Source organism: Tachypleus tridentatus, chromosome 2 (assembly GCF_004210375.1).
Source record: "Tachypleus tridentatus isolate NWPU-2018 chromosome 2, ASM421037v1, whole genome shotgun sequence".
Lineage (NCBI taxonomy): Eukaryota > Metazoa > Arthropoda > Merostomata > Xiphosura > Limulidae > Tachypleus > Tachypleus tridentatus.
In genome coordinates, this window is record NC_134826.1 from 52,035,103 (window position 1) to 52,058,263 (window position 23,161).

Below are 23,161 nucleotides of genomic sequence, written 5' to 3' on the forward strand. Positions count from 1 at the left end.
TATCGTTTATCGATATTGGCTGGGAATTCCTGTGTCAACCTGTATCTAAAGGAACACCAAATACCAGCAAGAAAACTAACTTGATGGGGTAATTATAACATGATTTACATTAGAATTACGATTTTTATAAACTTAGCGCTAGTTACTAACAAAATTTTTGAAAGCAAATATTATGTTGAAAACCTTGTCATCTCAGTGAAATTGGTTGACACCATTGTTGTTGATTTTTGCGTTATCATGTAATAAAAAAGCCTAGAAAATAAAAATAAGAAATTCAAACTTTTTGCTTTGATATTTACAAATATATCCAGAACTTTCACAAGTATTACATAGATTTTGCTATAAAAGGAGACATTGTATAGTCGTGTAAAGTTCTAACTATCTATTAAGGAAATATTTAAAAAAAACATTTGACTGAATAGTCTGAGCTATCCATACAAGGGCAATGCTTCCGTCTGACTACTAAGGGCAATGCTTCCGCCTGACTACTAAGGACGCCTCCTAATTTGATATTGTTGATTGATTTAATTGAAAAATTAATAAACAAAAGCCGCATATATTTCTGGATTATTGGACCTTTATGGTACTGGCATAATTTCGTCTGAAGTTCTGAAATTAGTAACGCAATTTATTATGGTAATAAGATGATATATTGTGATGAATAATATAATTTATTTAATTATTTATTACATTTTGTTGCAAAGCTGTAGATGTCGCCATTGAAAATAAAACAAAGTGTAATTTTTTTTTGTTGAATGTTAAGATGCAGGAAACATTGTGTAATATTTTCTAACTTGCATGTGTTTTACAATGTTCTTTCAGAAACTGGGTGGCATTCGCAACAATGTGAAAATTTATTACAAAAATGTAATGCGAGGTTTACCGGTAAGTAAAGCACTAAATAGGTATACACTACCTATCGTATGTAAATCGAATACGACGCGTGAGTGTGACTTAGGGGTACGAAAATATAGACAGGAAATTGAAAAATAATTTATTTTCTAATGTTTACTGTGAGAAATGTACTTACTTCTATGTTATTTATCTAACTGAGCTAATTTCATATAGTAACTGTAACAACTTGCTGAAAATCAAGGCGGTTATTGAATTACAAGACAATTATCCATAATAACTTATAAGTGTAACTTTTCGTGTACATTTTGAACGTTGAAACGAGAAGAAACGATAAAAATTAAAGCATTAATAAAAAAAAAGAAGAAAGAACTAAATTACAAGTTTATTAGGTGTGGGTATCGGTAATTATTTTACTGTTACTGGTGTTTTGTTATTTATTACTGTCAGATTTCACACGCATTATCTTTACTTCCTTTATTGGTAAAATTAATATCAGTTGTGATTAGTATTAACCAGAATTATCCTGCTTGTACGTATTAATTAGTTGTTTATTTTCTCTAGTACTTAATTCTACAACAAACTAAAAACGAAGTTAAAAAAATCTTAAGTTACTGGAAATTAATTTGTCTAAAATCTTAGAGAAAAGGAGACTTTGAAATTTTTTAATTAAGGTAATTTATTTCATTTTTTGACACTACACAGACAAGTTACTAATAATAATTTTTATAATAGTAATTATCATGACAATTATTATAATGGATAGTTAGGGTGTCTTCATAGTTTTGGGTCAATAATTGTAAAGTGTGATTGGAAATGTACTGAATTTCATGAGCACACTGAGCTTGAAATATCTGTATTGTTTACAATTCTGGATCTGAAAAGTATTTTCATAGTTTATGAAGGTGAACTTTTATGTTGTCCATTATAAATGCATGCAATCTTGGAAAGGAAAGATAGGGCAAAGGTGTATGTTCTTCGATTCCTCTTTTTCAACATTATATGTATCTGGTGAAAAATAGCAATAATTAAGCACATATAGTTTCTTCTTCATTATGAAACAAACACCTGGACTTTTATTATGCTTCACAGTTTGGATAATGATTGTTACAAACTTCTAAAATTGTAAACAATTGAGAAACCATGATGTTGCTCAACAGTGAGTCTGTGGACTTGTAACTCTTAAAAACTGGAGCATATCTAACCCATCATGTAGGTTGTGTTGGTTAATGTATTATGCAGTAATATTTTAATGTGAATTTAAGAAACAATACAATCTTTTTTTAATTGATTAAATGAGAACAAGTACAACTTAGAAATATTATTTAAGAGAAAGTACTGTTTGTTTAGCCTTTTATTATCAAATGTACTTTGTAAATTCATTTGCAAGAGCTAACATTAGTTTTTATTTTCCATTAGAAATGTGATAGTTACCTTCACAATTGTATATGCTAATAATGGATTTAAATAATTGCAGGTTCTTTACAATTCTTTGTCTGCTAGTAAAGAAAGCTATCCAAAGGTTAGAGTCAGATGGATTCATCAGGCAGCCAAGTCAAGGAAAATAAAGGATGTTGAACCCATGGGATTTTTCTTGCTGGTTAGAAAAGTGTCTGATATTATCTATGTACTGTCATTGTATCATGGCAATTACATGTTTGTAAATCTAGATATAAATTAAACTTGTATCATAACATATAACAGTTGTGCAATAAGTGACTGTCTCTTTCTTTATGACTGTTCCTGCATGCCCACCCCAGAGAAAAGGAAAGTAAAAATCAAACTTTTAAATCAATCTTAAATTTTAAGGAATTATTTAGTTTACCTTTTAAACAACTAGATGGTTAAGGCACTTGACTCGTAATTGGTCATGGGTTCGAATCCCTGTCACACCAAACATGTTCAACCTTTCAGCTGTGGGGGTGTTATAATGTGACAGTCAATATCCCTATTGATTGGTAAAAGAGTAGCCCAAGAGTTGATGGTGGGTAGTGATGATTGGTTGCCTTCGCTCTAGCCTTACGCTGCTAAATTAGGAACAGGTAGCGTAAATAGCCCTCGTATAGCTGTGCACAAAATTAAAATAAAACAACGACAAACCAAACCCTTTTAAACTCCCATAAAGTGCTAGCCCACACTACTAGTGGTAGTAATTTGTTTCATAACCTTTTGCACTGTTAGAAAAAGTAAATGTCTTAAATGAAACCTAGCCTTTCACTTTCAAATCTCGGACAACTCTTTTGATTTTGAATCAACTTAATAACCTTTTACAGTAATTTAAAATCCTTTATTAGATAAGAAGATCAAAACTGTGTGTAATACTCTAATGGATGCTGAACCAGTGATTTGTAATCGTTATGTCTGTAACAACATCTCTGCATTTGTTATTTCTACTACTAACAACAGAGCATTTCCTTGCTGCTGTAGCTTGTCCAACTCACTGCCAAAATATTTTTTTTTCAGTTACACTAAAAGTGGATTCTCATGTATTGTAGGTGTTACTACATTATGATAACCTAAATGTATTATCTTACACTTTCTATACTTGGAGGTCGTTTGTTAAGCATTTTTGTCTAACTTAATGATCAATCCAAGTAAATGTGTAGTTCATCAACTCAGTCATTGATGAACTTTCTAACTTTACCACTGTCAGTATTAATGTATAAAGAAACACAAAGCCCAAACACTGACTACCAGGATACGCCATTAGTTACAAAGGTACAGTTTAACTGGACTACATTAATAACAACTTGCTTTCTTCCTCTTACTCATCCTAAAATTCAGTGAGCTAGTTTTTTCCTCCAACCTTTATTTGTTGTGGTTTCTTTGTTAGCTTTCTATACACATTATCAAAGAATTTTTGAAAATCTAAGTTCATCAAACCTGCATCCTTTACATCATCCATATAACAAGTAATATCCGTAAAAAGTAAACAGATTTCAGAGGCAAACATTTCCTTTTAGTGGTTCTGTTTTTCTCAAACAGTACATCTTAAATGGTATATTAGCTAAGGTGCTCATTAGTTGACAGGGAAAATTAAAGGGATGGGGGGGTTAGATCTTAATATTATCCTAATATTATCCTTCATCCTAAATTATATTTAAACTTTTTACTTTTATTTTTCCTTGGAGTAACTGTAAAAGGACAGCCTTGACTGAAAATCCAAACAGTTCCTTGTTATGCATATCGTATATTGCATTTTGTCAAGTTTTCTTGATAAGCTGTTTCTACGGGGAAAGTATTCAAGAGTCTTGGTAATTTTTTATCATATTCAGCTCAGTGAATGTGGGCTGAAAGAAATGTAATATTTCCAACTTCTTGCTTTTCAATCAAAAGTTTCTCTTAATAGATGAATAAAGAAATCGAATTTCCAGTAACTGAAAAATGACAGTTTAAGAGACTGTGAAATCTTCTAGTAAAACAGTGAGTGATGAGTTGGTGAAAAGTAATGAAAGTTAAATTGACTTCTGAAGTTTAAAACAATATCTCTGATGTGAAAGGTTCTTATGCCTTAGTAAACAATAAAAAAAATCAAAGATATTTGGTTTTTTAAGAGATTCTGTTAGAACCCTTCTTATGAAGGATAGAACTTGGATTGACAGCTTCCCAACCTTACTGATAGAGATGGAAAGATTATGAAATTTATCAATAACTTAGAAGAGTAAGGACCTTAGTTTATCTCAGTTGTTTTGAAGAAAAATGTATTTTGAATTTCATAGATTTCCTAACACTAATAAATTTTATATGAAAGCTATTCAACAAGTGTAACAAAAAGGTGATCTTGATAGACTTTAACTTATTCAGGAATTTCTTGTCACGAGGGAATTGTTTTGTAAATTGTGTCATGATTGAAAGAGTACAGTGTGATTCCTGATTTACATACATGATGTTTTACAAAATGCATCCTTAGGGTTCTTTTTATTCTTTCTTCTTTTCTGCTAGAGTACTTTTTTTTAATATACTGAGATTTTGTTTTTATTGCAGCTAGTGCCTGTAACAACTTTTTGTCTTGGGACTTGGCAAGTTCAGAGAAGAAAATGGAAGCTCGGACTTATTAAAGAATTGGAAGAAAAAACTATGGCAATGCCTGTTAATCTCCCTCAGAAGTAAACATCAACATGCGTGATTCTTGTAGATGATACTTTGTTTACTACAAGTGAAACTGTTAACACTCCTACGAAAAGACGTTTCTAGTCCTGATTTCTCCAAGCCCGTTCCCCTGGCTGTGGTTTCGCTAGATAGTAGATAGGGACAGTGGGAATCTCGTTAATCCATTCATTAATGGATTTAAATGGCAATTTCATTTAAATACAAAATTATTAGCCTAATATTAATAACCTTTCAAGTTGCTCTGGGGCCTATTAGGCCCCACTTTTCGTGGGAGTGTTAAAGTGACGATATAGTATTTGTTTAAAAACATTGTTTCATTATGGTACTTCATTGTTACAATCTGTACATTTATCAGTTTCACATTTCATTGCACTATTTTATTTTTCTGCTTTTGTTACAGATGGAACTTGCATTTTAAAAATTTATCTTTTAGTAGCTGTTATTACAGACACTCAACATCTGAAAGGAGTCTATTCATGGTCACTTGTTGCTTTTTGTGATATTACAGTGTTGAGTGTAAATATTACACTTGTTAACCCTTTACAGTTATTTATTACCACTTCTATGAACTCTTTGGACTGAATGATTTTGTAGTTGGAATGTGGGTTGATTGAGCTGGAATTAATAATTAGTTGATAAATCTATTATTACTCCTGGGGTTGTTTTCATTACTAATCTTATGAGTCTTGAAAGGGTGTTTAGATTTTATTCTCTACTTTAAAATAATTTGGTTTTTGCACAGTATACCATCTTAACATCATAGCCCATAGATTTTATTGTAAATATTTTTTATATGTGTACTAGTGAACAGTCAAAATTATTTATCAACGTAGTTCCTCTCTCTGTACTCCCAAGGGTTGTGGGTTTGAATCCCTGTCACACCAAACATGCTCACCATTTCAGCCATGGGGGCATTGTAATGTGACAGTCAATTCCACTAATCACTGGTAAAAGAGTAGCCCAAGAGTTGTCAGTGGGTGGTGATGACTAACTGCCTTCCCTCTAGTCTTACACTGCTAAATTAGGGACGACTAGCACAGATATCCCTCATGTAGCTTTGCGCAAAATTCTAAAACAAACAAACAAATACACAGTTCTAAAAGAATTTCAGATCAATAGAATGTCCTTTGTACTTAATGATGCTGGAAAACATAGTGAGATGTTTTAACTTGGAACACCAGAACTAGTCAGAAAAAGATCTGTAATAATTCTTATTTTAGCCAAGGTAAGAATAGTGCAGTATTTTCCAAAATGTGAGAAACCACAAACATAAAGATCAGGAGCAAAAGCTATCATGGAGCAACAGAATGTAACATAATCAAGTAGGAGCTGTATCTAGAAAGACAATCCCACTATTTGTTGGTAGAAGAGTAGGCCAAGAATTGGGGGTGGATGGTGATAACTAGTTGCCTTCTCTCTAGTTTTACACTGCTACTTTAGGGACTGCTAGTGCAGATAGCCTTCATGTAGCTTTGGGTGAAATTCAAAAGACAAGCCAAACTCTCTGTACTCCAGTTTAGATTTGTATGAAACATACATTCTTGTGTCATCTATAGATATTTTATTCTGCTACTTTCTTTTGGTTGTTAATGTGTTTTTTTTTTTTTTTTGTATTCTATAGTTTGATTTTCTTTTTGAGATAGTTTCCATCCATGGTAATATCTGTGCATCTCTTTCCCTCCTCGTGTTCCAACACTTTTGATTTGTTAGGTTACCATGTTTTTTTCCTTAGTTTATATTTCCCAATGATTTGATTCCTGGGTGAGAGGTTACTGTTTCTTTGTGTGGTTTTCCTTCCAACCAAGGCATCATCTGTATGTTTTTCTTATTTGCATATAATATAAATTTTTTTAATTATTTTTTTAAATCCTGGTCAGTTTTAGTTTTATCAGTATGGGGTGTTAGTTTGATTTTAGTCTGTCTTTGTAGTTAGTCAATTTATAAACATTAATAGCTGTAGCTTTGGGTACTATGTATGTGGGAGAAAAAATTGTGTAGAACACTGCTTGCTTTATTAGCTGAGTGTATCTTATAACAAGGCTTTTTTTTAAAAATTGGTTTATGTACCATATCTAATCCATGAGGATCAGATTAATGGCCTGCAGAAGTCAGCAAGAATTGTCAAAAATATAACTGAAATGAATAAGGAACAAAACAGTAATGGTGTAAAAAGTTATGGTTTTCTGTTAAATAGAACATCTGTTAGGGAAAGAGTTCTGTTAAATATTTTTTTCTTTCTTGTTACCATAGTTATTCATTCTTTGTCTTTTTTCCTTCAATGAAAAAGCTTGCAGGAACTTCAGAACATGGAATACCAGAAGGTCAAAGTTCGAGGAAAGTTTGACCATTCCCAAGAAATGTACATTGCCCCTCGCTCACTTCTGAAAGGAGGAGGAGATGGTGGTGAAGGAGGTTTGCTTTCAAGTGGACAGTCTGGAACATTGGTGATTACACCCCTGATGCTGTCTGACAGAGAGTGAGTTAATGTAACCAAGGTGCAAAGTTAACAGTTGTAATGAAGGTGGTTGGTTTGTTTCCTGTTATTTAAGAATACTTTGTCATTGGCAGCCATGAATTGATTTTAGAAGCATTCAGTTACTGTGAAAATGTTTAACTTTGGATAGACAGATATGTAGCAACATCAATCATATGTAAATTGTAAGTACTAAAATATTCTTTGAATATCAGTGTATCAAAGAAATGATTTGTACAAAATGGTGCTTCAAGGTAAATGTTATTGTAGTTATAAAGGTGGACTGATTTAAGAACCATGTGAATGGAAGAAAAGAGAAATTGAAGATGTGTTATGATAAAACAATATATAATACATTCTACCGTAAACCATTGTCTTCTCTGTAGTGTCTCCATTCTTGTCAACAGAGGCTGGGTGCCAAGGAAAATGACATCTTCAGCAGTGAGACAGGATGGTCAGGTATTTGATTATTAACCATATTTTATATCCACATCACCCCCCCAAAGTTTTAATTTTGTTTTCCTCTGGTGGTATTCAAAAAGTTCTTTTTTTCTGAATCTTGATTCTGTAGTATCAGTGTGTAAAACAGTTTTGTATTAACCTTATTCTGCATGAGTTTTTAATTTTAAAATGATAATGGGTGAATTGTTCCTCATTTAAGGTAGCTAGGTACTAGGAATTAGTGTCACAATGAGGACTAAATCTATTGTTTATGGAAGTGATACTTTCTGGCAATATTCCCGTTAAGTCCTACCTGTTAGATTTGAAACTGTGTTGGTCACTATTTTCAGAGTTACTCGGATGTTACTTGAATGTGGTGATAATATGGGACTTTTTCATTTTATCAGTTTTGTATAATAATCTTACCATTGCTACAATATTATAACTTTCATTCTTAGTATTTATGTTTTGTCATTGATTTTTTGTATAGTATGTGAGACAAACTGTGTGAAAATTAGAATGTGATATGTGAAGTGTTATTTTGCTTTTCTTTGAACAAAGAAAGTATAATGTTAGCATCATTTGAAGCTGTTACATAGAGCAGTTACTACTTCATAAATTTAATTTAGTATTGTCTTCATATGGCTAACTGCAAGTAGAGCTAGCGTAAATTTAACTTTACACTACCCAGGTGAAATTACTTTAATTTAAGGCAAAATGCATTTAACAAGCAGTTTGTACAAATGTTGCAAACTTCTATATTTATAAATTGTAAACTTTAAAACTTCCTTTTTTTAAATTTACCCTTTGAAACATTATTAGTTAAATAAAAGGAAGTGAACTTTACAGTTTGTCTGCTTTGATGAACTCGACTGTTAAAAGTTATAGCTTATCCTACATTTAGTAATTGACGATACCATATTTTGGTAACTTGTATAATAGAAGATTTTAAATTTAAAAGATATCATTATTACAGATTTATGTAGGTCCTTACACTTAATTTTTAATTTCACAAAGTTCTTATGTGTTATCTTTACTGCTTACCCACAGTGGTCTGGCTGTGTGTCTGTAGACTTACAACATTAGAAACTGGGTTTTGATGTCTGTGGTGGACAGAGCGCAGATAGACCATTGTGTAGCTTTGTGCTTAACCTCAAACAACAACTTTGCTTCTGAAGAAGATATTTATGACCACAACGTTTTACTGTGCATTACTAGAAATACCAGTTTTTAATCATACTTACCATCTGCTGACACTGTATCTATTCTTAGCATTGGTCTCACGTGCTTTGTTCTTTCATACCCCACTTAAATGTTCTTAGCAATATCTAATTTGCAAGTTTCTCTACTCTCAGCAATGCACCCTCTATCCTGGTACCATATATAAACACAACTCATTTAGATAATGTAATCATTTTTTCTCAATGAAGCATTGGCTACAGTTTTCTCTGATGAAGTGTTGTGTGTTCTGTTATGGATTGCATTTTTCTGCTGCCTTATGGATTTCAGTAAATTTATAATTTCAAAAAGTATATATACATATATATTTAAAGAAAAAACTTTCCAACAGCTAATCCAAACTCCCTTTGTTATGTAGCATCTCTCTACACTTGGGTGGGGTACTTTCAGTTGGAGCTGTCCATGTTTCTATCCTCTGAGAGATGAAGACATTTGTTTGGTCTGGAGTATTTTCTTCAAGGGTTTCTGAAGTTGTCTTATTTTGTTGATCCTGGTGAGAATAAGGATTCTGTTTTCTGACACTTTACTGTGTCAGCTTCTTGTGAGTTTGATTTGGATCCTGCTCCATTTCTTCTATTAATCACAATCTCACAAATCCAAGTGGGGCTTTTTCTTGTCCCCCTTGAGTCTACTCCTATCTTGTTGATGGAGGGGGGGGACTATTTTAGTTTCTTCTCCAACCTGCTTTTTCTGGTTCAGGCTGAGAAATTTACTGTTTTATTAAGTGGTGGGATAGGTAGACCTTGTATCATCCTTGTCTTTTTAATTATCTTGGTTTTCTGCCTCCTTAAGGATGTATGTTTTTGGCTGCTGACATACTGATGTCATTAGTTGCCTTTGTTGGCATATTCATAGGACATTTTCTCTCCCCATAGATCCTACTATATCCTGTAGGCCCTTTCTTTCTAAATCTCCACCAACTAGAGAAAGAAAATACATCCATCTCTGCAATTCTTTTGCCATCTATTTCTCACCTTTGCAATTGGTTGTCATCTGATAATTTGTTTTGGCTTGTCAAGCCTCAAAGTGTTATGTGAACCACATTACTTTGTGGTTAATGTGTTGACTGTGTTTTCTTTGGGATCCTCCAGTTTCCCTAAATTTACCCATTTCCTTAGAAGTGGATTCCAGAACATTCATGTTATATAATTTAGCTTTTACAGGTAAGGTATCTTTACACATAATTTATCTCCTGAGGTTTATCTCAGATTCAGAAAAACAAACATTTCCTTTATCTGGTGAGGGACTTTTTATTTGCTGATATTCAGATTTCTTCCAATGCTTTTCTCTCATGTTCTTTCATGATAGGTTAGCTTTTTTCTGGGATTTTTCCCCTACACTACTGTTGTTTTTAACAACATCTGCCAGATTATAAGGAAGAGGGAATATGTTTGTCATAAATTTGTCTCTATTTTTCAGGTTTCTTATATCTTGTTTTTATTAGATTCCACTTTATGGTGAGTGTTGTTCCAGACAAGTATGCTTCTCTCAGTTCAATTCCACACAAGCAACCAATTTGATTTTTCTTACTACTGGTTACAACAGGCTCTGTAGAAATGAAGTATTCCATAAGACCATCTAGGTACATACCAGATGGTATCACCATATTATCATGGATTGCCACTTATGGACTATCATAAGTAAAGCTAATGGGAATTCTGCTTGTCCCTGCTACTCATCAGATTGAAAAATTCAGGGTCATTTTCATTTTGAAGATGTTGGGAACTTTGCTTACCTAATGCACTGTTAGTATTACACCATCTCCACACTCCCAGATTCTATTAGTGGAGCTAGGAAGTCCTTACCACAATCAGTTTCCAGTTACTGAGGTGGTGGACAAAAGCTTTTCCTCCAGGGTGTTAAAATGTGTACCTTCACTTTATGAGAAGGGAGTGAAGTTAGGGGCTCTTATATTCAGGTCCCTGGATGTTTCTCCTAAATGTCAGGAGTGGCACCATTTTTTGTCGAGCCTACTTGTAATTCTGGTTCAGGTTTAACATGAGCTATACGGTTGGGGAACATAACCCTTTGCTTTGATCAATGTTCATTTTATATATTGTTCATGAAAGGAGGTTAGCAAACTTCTCATAATTCAGAATGTGAATTGGTCACATCCTAAGTGCTTGGGATCCACATCTTTGCCATAATCCCAGAGGAAAATAGAACACTCCTTGTCCTCTTGATTGGGGAATGAGAATGAGTGTTTGTAATTCCAGGCTGGGTGAGTTCTGTTCTTTGTTTGAGTATGGCATGCACAATCTCATCACTCCAATCTTGGGGTGTTGGCTTCTTCAGGTGGAGGAGGAAGTTTGTCCACTTCATTGTTGCTTACTTTCTCATCTTGATTCAGATTATGTGAAACTCATCACTTTGTTACTGCAGGTTGGGGTTCAAATCAAATGTATATATCTCTATAAAATCAACATTGCAGACTAATGGTTCGAGCCATCATCATGAGATATAGGGACTCTTAATTACAACATCAAGTTGTGGAACCTAGGCTATCTGATTGGGGATGACCTATAATAATTACTCAAGTATTATTCTACTCTTGATACAGGAGATCAGTGTTGAGTGAAGAGCAAACCTGTTTTGGATGTAGTGTTGTTCCACCCACCTCTGTATCACTTATCTTGGTACACCACTGTTCTACATAGGTGCCTTCTGTATGGATCATTCCCACACTCTCCCTGCCACCTTCTCAATGTGGAATTCTAGCTATATTGTCAGAGGATGGTAAGTATATTTTGGAAGTTAACATTTCCATAAACTAAAAATGTATTTCTGATAATACTTCTCTGCTGACACTTCCCTACCCTACCTCCTCACTAAGAGCTGATGTAACTCTTTAAAAAAAGATATTACATTTTCTTAGTGAGGTGCCTATATACAGTACCAGGATAGAGGTTGAGGAGGGTATAGAACTTTGCAAGTGAGATATTTCAAAGGACATTTAAGTGTGTTATAAAGACTGGAACAGGTGAGATCAGTGCTTAGATAGACAAAGTTGATGTAGAAGAATGCATGCAGTATCAGTGGAGGAAGTATTATTGGAAATATGTTTTCAGTTTGGAAAACGTGAACTTATTAAAAATGCAGACATAATGCTATGACCTTCTGAATGTGTGTCTAAAGAATCTAAAGTGTTAAAGTTCCTAATAAAAACTGTTGGACTGAAATACAGAATGTTCATAAATTTTGAAACCTCTCTCTTTATTGAATAGAATATGAACTCCACCAGATAAACAGTTGTGGTTTGCAGCACATAAGAAACTGAAGCTTTTCCCAATCATTTAGAAAGTAGTAAAGTTAGAAAGTTTGACAATATTGCACGTGCAAATAACTAATGCAATTTTGGTGGTTACTCCAAGGATGCTGGTGTCTTTATGGTTGGATATCAATTATTGCCTCGACCACTCTTGAACCTTGAATGATGCCCATGTCAATGTGAATTAACAGTGTCACTAGTCTTGAACAAACCGGAGGTGCTGAATTTTATGCATATCTTCTTGAGGACCATCTGAGGTGTTTGTTTTCATTATGCCACAAACTCCAGATGTTTAATTCATGAGTTCTTATTGTAATCAGTTCATAAAGTGTCTTGATAATTTATGACCACCATACAATCAATGTTTTGTTCTTTATTTTGTCTTCCAAATTTTTAACTTTTTCATGTGTTACAGGTGGAAGGTGAAGTTGAAATAGTGGGTATTGTTCGGAATTCTGAAAAGGTAAGTTCTTATACACTGTGTATTTCATTAAATATAATTTTGATGGTAACAAAATATCTGTGTAGGTATTTCAAAAAAATGGTGTGATTTTTCACCTAATTCAAGTGGTTAAAGATATCTCAGATTAAGACAATTTCAGTACTAAAAATAAATGCCCAGAATTCAATGAATACCTTGGTTTCTTTCTATTTATCATTAAACTGTTACTGATTTTGCTATTCATTCATTTATTGAACAATTGCTGGGACCTCTTGAATGAATAATTTTTAGTCAAGACAAGTTTAAAATATTCAAAAACTTCTGCAAAGGATTAAGTTTCATCATTTTTATTAAGGCGTTGGAAAATATTACACAAAAAATATTTTGGAAGTGGACAATGGACTGGGGAGAAAGAAAAGTTAAAGAAACATGAGAAAGCAGAGAAATGGGTAGATAAATAAAACTTTTTAAAAAGGGAAAAAATGTTCAGAAGACTGTTACCAGAGTTTGAATGGACCAAGTATGCTAACAAGCCCAGGGTGTTAATTTAAAAAGTGTTACAAATGCCCAGCAATCTTGGAGTAAAGATCAAACCCAAATGGTAATGGCTATTAAGGAAACTTTTAGGAATTGTTAAAATGTCACAATAAAAATTGGAAACGTGATCAATTTATGGAGTATACAAGAGTGGTAAGATAAGGCAAAGAGTACAGAAATTTTAGACCACTTGCCCTATAGGAAAAGTTGCTATTCCAGAAATATTTTGATTCCTGAGGTAAATGAAAAAATTTCAACAGTAGTAAAATATCTGGTACTAACATTATATTTACCTTAACAACGTTCACTTTCACATAGAATGTGATGTAAAGAGTGCATGTGTGCTGTGTAGAATATGTTTCACACAAAGGAGATGTGATTTTGATTACACTGGCTCTACAGAAGTTGTCTAACTTGCTTTCAACTACTTTTTTTCTTTTAGCGTGCCCCGTTTGGGGCTAAAAATGACCCTAACGATAGGTTTTGGCACTATCGAGATGTTGAAAACATGGCTAGACTCTGTGGGGCAGCTCCAGTGTTCCTAGATGCCACTGTTGGTGAGTACCTGGTGATATTCTCTGAAAATAAAAAGTGTTAAGATGAGGTCATGTGTGACCTCTCTTTACAAGTAAGCTTTATCTGCTGTTAGTAACAACATATTTCAACATTTCAAAAAATATATACTATTTTTTATTTCCATGTAAGTTATTATAAAATTGTATGTGTTATTCTTTCAGAAAATTGCAAGTTCAGTATTACAAAAGATGTAATATATCATGAAAATGTCACATCCAAAACTTTTATATAAAGTTTATGGAACACTGGTGAATTGTGAGTTACTGTAATGTGGGAGAATACCTTTAAAGGAACAATACTGATGGTGTGACTATATTACAGAAATGGTTCTATGAAGTTTATTTATACTAATAGAGACTTGTAAAACCGTTGCAGTCAAATAAGTACAGGATTTGAGTTGTAGATAAATTCCAACAACACATACACCATAATCTGTAACTCCACATGTCTTAGGCTTAACATTAAATGACTAGTCTATGTGTGAAAAGGGCAAAAATTCAGTGTAGCTTATACAAGGTTTTTTTTCGTTAGTTTAGTAAGGACTAAACATTATCATACTTAATAATATCACAAATAAACTAATAATGTTATTCAATCACTAATGTTAAGTTTAAATATGCTGTTGTACAAAAATGTCTACTAATGTGTTTACATCCACTTTTGTTTACGTCTGTTGAAATGAGGTACACGAACATATGCAATTCAGTAGTAGGGTGTACACACGTTTTTGGAATGGACAAAACTGATCATTGTTATATGTTCGTGTTGTATTCCTTGTATTATTCCATTACAGAGAGCTCTGTGCCAGGAGGTCCGATTGGTGGACAAACTAAAGTATTGTTAAGAAATGAACATTTTTCCTACATCCTCACGTGGTGAGTATAACTTGGTTAGGCTTTTAATGTTGTGGTTTATCACGAATGTTGAACAGAGCAGACTACTTACTTGGATCAAAAGTAAACATAAACACAGTAGTAAGCCTAGCCGATTAAGGCTACAGTTCTCACGTTTTTACTTAGCTATAAATCCAATAATATATCATGAGGTTTGACCAGCTCAGGAGATTTGGGTAAGTCCTAAATTCAAATAATAAGCTGTTAGTGCAGAATAATCTACAATAAAAAAATATTTGAAAAAAGATAAACCCAGGTATACTAAACATTTTAACCAATAATCTTAATGAAAGTAACATTGAAGAAAGAATAAAGTATATATCACATCACAATGTAGAAATACTAGTGGTTAGCTTGTACTGTTGTAGATATATTGTTCATTTAACAATGCAATATCTTTGTACCTGTGAACAAACAAAATATTCCATTATTTTTTCCAAGAAGTGCCTTACAATCACTTGAAATCCAATAAACAGCTCTGACTGTTTGACTTCAGAGAAACTTGGTATATGAGCTAAATAGCTGTAGATTTGAAGTGTAGAACTACACAAATGGAGTATTTATGTATAAACAAAGTAAACGTACCTAAATTATGTTGGTATTGTATTAGAATGGTAGCTACAACTTGAATTTTTGTTTTTAATGGTAACCACATGCTACTTTTGTAATAATTATGCCCCTACTATGAATCAGAATGAGTTATGTTGGTTGACCCATCCCAGTTCAGTTAGAGGGGAGGGGGGGAGAGATAGGACGTGTCATAAACACAGTTTGCTTCTGTTCACAGAAATCAATATGTGAAATGCTTTAACATTCAGTATTCATTTCCCCTTTATAGTAAAAACATAATTACTTATGTATATGCTCTATGAAGATGCTTTTATATGCACTGTGTATGTTGAAGTACATGGACAGTTGTTTTGATACAAATATTAAAAAATAAGAAAAAAGTCACCTATTCACAAGTCAGAATATAAAAAATGTATCTCGTGTAATGACTTCTACTTTTACAAACTGTGATACATTATACTATCTGTCTGTGTTCTCAGCTTCTGCTTCTAGAAGATTTCTTGTACTGTATATGCAAATCTTTTTTTCAGTCTCACTGAACTGAATGAGTTTAACAGAAGAAATACATCAATACTTTTGTGTTGTTTATTTTTAAATATGAAACTTTTTTTTTTAACTATAAGTTACAGCTTTAACAGTAAGTAAGGTTTGTATTTAGAACAAGTACAATGTTTCAATCACTGGTATGATCATGCGTATACATTTGGGAAGGATCACATCAGTGGCCATAGGCCCAACACGGCCAGATGTTTAGAGTGCTCAAATTGCATTCTGAAGGTTGTGGTTCGAATCTCAGTCACACCAAACATGCTTGCCCTTTTAGTCATGAGCTACATCATAATATTATGGCCAATCCCACTACTTCTTGGTAAAAGAGTTGGCAGAGGGTGGTGATGACTAGCTGCCTTCCCTCTAGTCTTACACTGCTAAATTAGGGACAGCTAGTGCAGATAGCCCTAGGGTAGCTTTGCACGAAATTCAAAACAAAACAACAAATTAATTCAATATTTTTTATTACAAGAAGAACCAGTAAACTACTATAAATCAAAAACTGGCACAAAATAAAAAGCCTTGGAAAACGAAACGTTATTTTAAAACTGAAATGCCCTAGTGTAGCTTTGCACAAAATTCCAAAAACAAACAAACCAGTGGTCATATCTGTTATAAAAACAACTCTTACTGTAAAAGCTGTAGCTTGTAATAAAATATATTTAATCAGTAAGTAAACTGAAACCAAAACTACCAACTATTTTTCATTACACAAAAAGTCATATGTGTTTTTAATTAAGTGCAGATTTGTTTTCTCCAATAGGTATTCTCTATCAGTCGTGACATCCTTTATGTGGTATAGAAAATTTGTGCAACGTTTACCTCTCATGTGAAGCAGTACATCTGATAGAGAAATGGTGTATATTTAAATAATCATGATAGCATGTTCAGCTTAATATTGTTTCTTTGGTCTGTATTAACTTATATTGGTTTTGGTTTTGTGTGTTTGCTTTTTGAAGTTACTTAATGTAAATGTATACTTTTTCTAATTTCATTTTAAGAAAAAAGTATAAAAATGTCAAATCTTAAACTTCACCTTGAACATATTGTAGCCAAGTTTGATACTTGGAGAGCATGTTTTGAAAGCAAAACCTCAAAAGGTGATTATGTAACTTTTTGTACCCTTTTTAAAATTGTTGAAACTAAGCCTAAAAAAACTAGGAGTATGTTATGATGTTCTGCACTCATGACATTGACATCGTTAAAACTTAAGACGTTTTAACATATGCTGAATATTTTAATGGATGGGACGTGTTAATTTCACAAATAAACTGGTTACTGTTGGTTTACTTCAGCTTATATTGTTGGAAATATAACTGTATTTTGCTGAGAATATTCATTTCTTTTTATTACCAAACATTAGTATTAGGAAAACTGTTTCCCCTAATATTCTGTGAATAGTGAAACTTATTCAAACACCAGGGTTAAATTTTTTACATTAAATAGAAAAAAAAAGTTATATTTTATATGATTTTACAGATGCTTAATGTAACTACTATTTTATAGTTACTAGTTAGTTATTTTGTAACTACTAGTTAATGTGTGTGCGTAGAGAGCTCATTAATATTCAAGAATTAATTAAGATAAAAAGGACCACTAAAAATAACAAACCCTAACTTCTGACTAACGTTAGTTTGTTATAAACAAAAACAAGCCAAAAGAGAAATGAAAAATGTACCTGTTGTTTCAACTTGTGTTTGTTTATAACAAACTAATGTTAGTCAGAAGTTAGGTTTACCATTTTTAGTGCAGTTATAAAAAATAATATATAAATACCTAAAAGTTATTGTAAATGTAGAACCATCTTGTTGTACAAATTTTGTTTTTAATTTTTCATGCTCTAGTGAATAAATTTTATTTATTATAGATAAATGTGACTCGTAAGTTGAGAAGTGGTGTCATAAGAACCATTACATGCTTTGAAAGTAAAATCTTTGAATACGTATGCTTTGTTTAGTTGGAGCCAGAAGCTTTAAATATCCATATTATTTTAATGAAACAAAGAACTTTATTTATCTGTGTTTCACTATTAAAATTCTCATGAATATTAAAAGTAAGTAATCATCTGAAGTGTTATGCATATCAAATGTGAAGTTACTTGATCAAAAACAGGGCACTTTCAAAAAAATGTATGTTTCATGATGTGGTATACATTACAACTTCGTTCTCTCTTACCTAAATTGAGAAACCAAACCATTATTATACAAAAGTTTTCTAGTGATTAAAAAAAATACGAAAAGCAGGTGACTTTATCACAGAAGATAGCTCTAATGATTTTATCTGCTGTAGAAGGTTTTATTACAAAGAGCTTGCACAGAATCTGCTTTAAGAAATCTTAATTGTGCTTAAGAGGTTTTATTTCCAAAAATTACACTATCTTGAGCTGAACTTTGTGCAACACTGGTTGAATTCATAATAGGTTTTGATTTCTAGTTCTTGCTTTTATAGAAACTAATTGCAATTTGAAAAAAGTTAAGTTTATTTTAAATTCCTTATCTACTAATGGACATTCTAACTTTGCACTGAACAACAACAAAATGATCCTCTTAATGGTAAAAAACAAGGATAAAAAAATAGTCCTAACATTTTAATTGTCTTGCTACAGAGCACAGTTTTTATGAGTCATGGACTAGGAACCTTTGTCACATAAAATGAAATGGTAACTACAAATTATAATTAATTATTAAGTTAAAAATCAAAGATTCCACAATCCTTTGAACATTTTGTGGAAAAAAAATCTGCCTGTTTGAAAGTGTGATTTCTAATACCTATAGTTAGATATAAATGTCTGAAACTATGACAATGTTTTTATATGGTCTAACATACCATTACAGTTGAACTTGTTACATATGAAAGAGCTGATTGAAAGGTTATATTTACAACATCCTGCAAAGAGGTCAATGGTATTTATTCTCAGAAAACTGAAGTGGATTGCATTTGTTTAAAGGGATTCTTTAAAATTGCAATAAAAGCTTGTTTGCTCTATGCTCTTCAGACTATTGTTACAGAAACAATAACAACTGTTTGTTCCTCTTTTAATTTATATACTTTATTGCCAATATTAATTGAATGAAGTTCTATACACAGGGTAAGAAATATAAAGATCAAGTTCATATTCTTTATTGTCAACAGCAGCTGAAGTAAGTCCTACACACAAATTGATCTTTATATTACTTACCCTGTGTGTAGAACTTCATTCAATTAATATTGAAGTCCTACACACAATTTGATCTTTATTGTCAACACCAGCTGAAGTAAGTCCTACACACAAAGACTAAGGTAATATAAACATGAAGTTTATATTTTTCTATTGTCAATATCATTTCAAGTAAGTTCGAATGCAAAGTCCACGGTAATATACACATATAGTTTATATTTTTACTGCCAGTATCAGTTAAAATCAGTTCTACACACAGTTGAAAGTATAAAGATGTAGTTTATATTTTTTTATTGTCAGTATCTGTAGAAGTCAGTCCTACACACAGTCCAAGGTAATATAAAGATTTAGTTTATATTTTTATTGTCAGTATCAGTTGAAGGGAAGTCCTGTACACAAAGTTCAAGATAATATAAAGATGTAGTTTATATTTTTATTGTCAGTATCAGTTGAAGGAAGTCCTGCACACAAAGTTCAAGATAATATAAAGATGTAGTTTATATTTTTATTGTCAGTATCAGTTGAAAGAAGTCCTGCACACAAAGTTCAAGATAATATAAAGATGTAGTTTATATTTTTATTGTCAGTATCAGTTGAAGGAAGTTCTACACACAAAGTTTAAGATAATATAAAGATGTAGTTTATATTTATATTGTCAGTATCAGTTGAAGGAAGTTTTACACACAAAGTTCAAGATAATATAAAGATGTAGTTTATATTTATATTGTCAGTATCAGTTGAAGGAAGTTCTACACACAAAGTTCAAGATAATATAAAGATGTAGTTTATATTCTTATTGTCAGTATCAGTTAAAGGAAGTCCTGAACACAAAGTTCAAGATAATATAAAGATGTAGTTTATATTTTTATTGTCAGTATCAGTTGAAGGAAGTCCTGCACACAAAGTTCAAGATAATATAAAGATGTAGTTTATATTTTTATTGTCACTATCAGTTGAAGGAAGTCCTGCACACAAAGTTCAAGATAATATAAAGATGTAGTTTATATTTTTATTGTCAGTATCAGTTGAAGGAAGTCCTGTACACAAAGTTCAAGATAATATAAAGATGTAGTTTATATTTTTATTGTCAGTATCAGTTGAAGGAAGTCCTGCACACAAAGTCCAAGATAATATAAAGATATAGTTTATATTTATATTGTCAGTATCAGTTGAAGGAAGTTCTACACACAAAGTTCAAGATAATATAAAGATGTAGTTTATATTTTTATTGTCAGTATCAGTTGAAGGAAGTTCTACACACAAAGTTTAAGATAATATAAAGATGTAGTTTATATTTATTTATATTGTCAGTATCAGTTGAAGGAAGTTCTACACACAAAGTTTAAGATAATATAAAGATGTAGTTTATATTTATATTGTCAGTATCAGTTGAAGGAAGTTTTACACACAAAGTTCAAGATAATATAAAGATGTAGTTTATATTTATATTGTCAGTATCAGTTGAAGGAAGTTCTACACACAAAGTTCAAGATAATATAAAGATGTAGTTTATATTTTTATTGTCAGTATCAGTTGAAGGAAGTCCTGCACACAAAGTCCAAGATAATATAAAGATGTAGTTCATATTTATATTGTCAGTATCAGTTGAAGGAAGTTCTACACACAAAGTTCAAGATAATATAAAGATGTAGTTTATATTTTTATTGTCAGTATCAGTTGAAGGAAATTCTACACACAAAGTTTAAGATAATATAAAGATGTAGTTTATATTTATATTGTCAGTATCAGTTGAAGGAAGTTTTACACACAAAGTTCAAGATAATATAAAGATGTAGTTTATATTTATATTGTCAGTATCAGTTGAAGGAAGTTCTACACACAAAGTTCAAGATAATATAAAGATGTAGTTTATATTTTTATTGTCAGTATCAGTTAAAGGAAGTCCTGCACACAAAGTCCAAGATAATATAAAGATGTAGTTTATATTTATATTGTCAGTATCAGTTGAAGGAAGTTCTACACACAAAGTTCAAGATAATATAAAGATGTAGTTTATATTTTTATTGTCAGTATCAGTTAAAGGAAGTTTTGCACACAAAGTTCAAGATAATATAAAGATGTAGTTTATATTTTTATTGTCAGTATCAGTTAAAGGAAGTCCTGCACACAAAGTCCAAGATAATATAAAGATGTAGTTTATATTTATATTGTCAGTATCAGTTGAAGGAAGTTCTACACACAAAGTTCAAGATAATATAAAGAGGTAGTTTATATTTATATTGTCAGTATCAGTTGAAGGAAGTTCTATACACAAAGTTTAAGATAATATAAAGATGTAGTTTATATTTATTTATATTGTCAGTGTCAGTTGAAGGAAGTTCTACACACAAAGTTCAAGATAATATAAAGATGTAGTTTATATTTTTATTGTCAGTATCAGTTAAAGGAAGTTTTGCACACAAAGTTCAAGATAATATAAAGAGGTAGTTTATATTTTTCTTGTCAGTATCAGTTAAAGGAAGTTCTACACACAAAGTTCAAGATAATATAAAGATGTAGTTTATATTTATATTGTCAGTATCAGTTGAAGGAAGTTCTATACACAAAGTTTAAGATAATATAAAGATGTAGTTTATATTTATTTATATTGTCAGTATCAGTTGAAGGAAGTTCTACACACAAAGTTTAAGATAATATAAAGATGTAGTTTATATTTATTTATATTGTCAGTATCAGTTGAAGGAAGTTCTACACACAAAGTTCAAGATAATATAAAGATGTAGTTTATATTTTTATTGTCAGTATCAGTTGAAGGAAGTTCTACACACAAAGTTTAAGATAATATAAAGATGTAGTTTATATTTATATTGTCAGTATCAGTTGAAGGAAGTTTTACACACAAAGTTCAAGATAATATAAAGATGTAGTTTATATTTATATTGTCAGTATCAGTTGAAGGAAGTTCTACACACAAAGTTCAAGATAATATAAAGATGTAGTTTATATTCTTATTGTCAGTATCAGTTAAAGGAAGTCCTGAACACAAAGTTCAAGATAATATAAAGATGTAGTTTATATTTTTATTGTCAGTATCAGTTGAAGGAAGTCCTGCACACAAAGTTCAAGATAATATAAAGATGTAGTTTATATTTTTATTGTCACTATCAGTTGAAGGAAGTCCTGCACACAAAGTTCAAGATAATATAAAGATGTAGTTTATATTTTTATTGTCAGTATCAGTTGAAGGAAGTCCTGTACACAAAGTTCAAGATAATATAAAGATGTAGTTTATATTTTTATTGTCAGTATCAGTTGAAGGAAGTCCTGCACACAAAGTCCAAGATAATATAAAGATATAGTTTATATTTATATTGTCAGTATCAGTTGAAGGAAGTTCTACACACAATGTTCAAGATAATATAAAGATGTAGTTTATATTTTTATTGTCAGTATCAGTTGAAGGAAATTCTACACACAAAGTTTAAGATAATATAAAGATGTAGTTTATATTTATTTATATTGTCAGTATCAGTTGAAGGAAGTTCTACACACAAAGTTCAAGATAATATAAAGATGTAGTTTATATTTATATTGTCAGTATCAGTTGAAGGAAGTTCTACACACAAAATTCAAGATAATATAAAGATGTAGTTTATATTTTTATTGTCAGTATCAGTTGAAGGAAGTCCTGCACACAAAGTCCAAGATAATATAAAGATGTAGTTTATATTTATATTGTCAGTATCAGTTGAAGGAAGTTCTACACACAAAGTTCAAGATAATATAAAGATGTAGTTTATATTTTTATTGTCAGTATCAGTTGAAGGAAATTCTACACACAAAGTTTAAGATAATATAAAGATGTAGTTTATATTTATATTGTCAGTATCAGTTGAAGGAAGTTTTACACACAAAGTTCAAGATAATATAAAGATGTAGTTTATATTTATATTGTCAGTATCAGTTGAAGGAAGTTCTACACACAAAGTTCAAGATAATATAAAGATGTAGTTTATATTTTTATTGTCAGTATCAGTTAAAGGAAGTCCTGCACACAAAGTCCAAGATAATATAAAGATGTAGTTTATATTTA

At 31.5% G+C, this 23,161-nt stretch overlaps 1 protein-coding gene across 1 annotated transcript; it reads left to right on the forward strand.

Moving 5' to 3' along the window:
- Nucleotides 1–710: 710 nt before the first annotated feature.
- Nucleotides 711–18,939, forward strand: Surf1 (surfeit locus protein 1). The gene is made up of 9 exons (XM_076487474.1): nucleotides 711–885; nucleotides 2,330–2,452; nucleotides 4,837–4,958; nucleotides 7,250–7,438; nucleotides 7,822–7,894; nucleotides 12,799–12,846; nucleotides 13,805–13,919; nucleotides 14,732–14,813; nucleotides 16,714–18,939. Exons 1-9 carry the CDS (start codon nucleotides 799–801, stop codon nucleotides 16,781–16,783), a joined length of 909 nt encoding a protein of 302 aa, XP_076343589.1. The 5' UTR covers nucleotides 711–798; the 3' UTR covers nucleotides 16,784–18,939.
- Nucleotides 18,940–23,161: the final 4,222 nt, after the last annotated feature.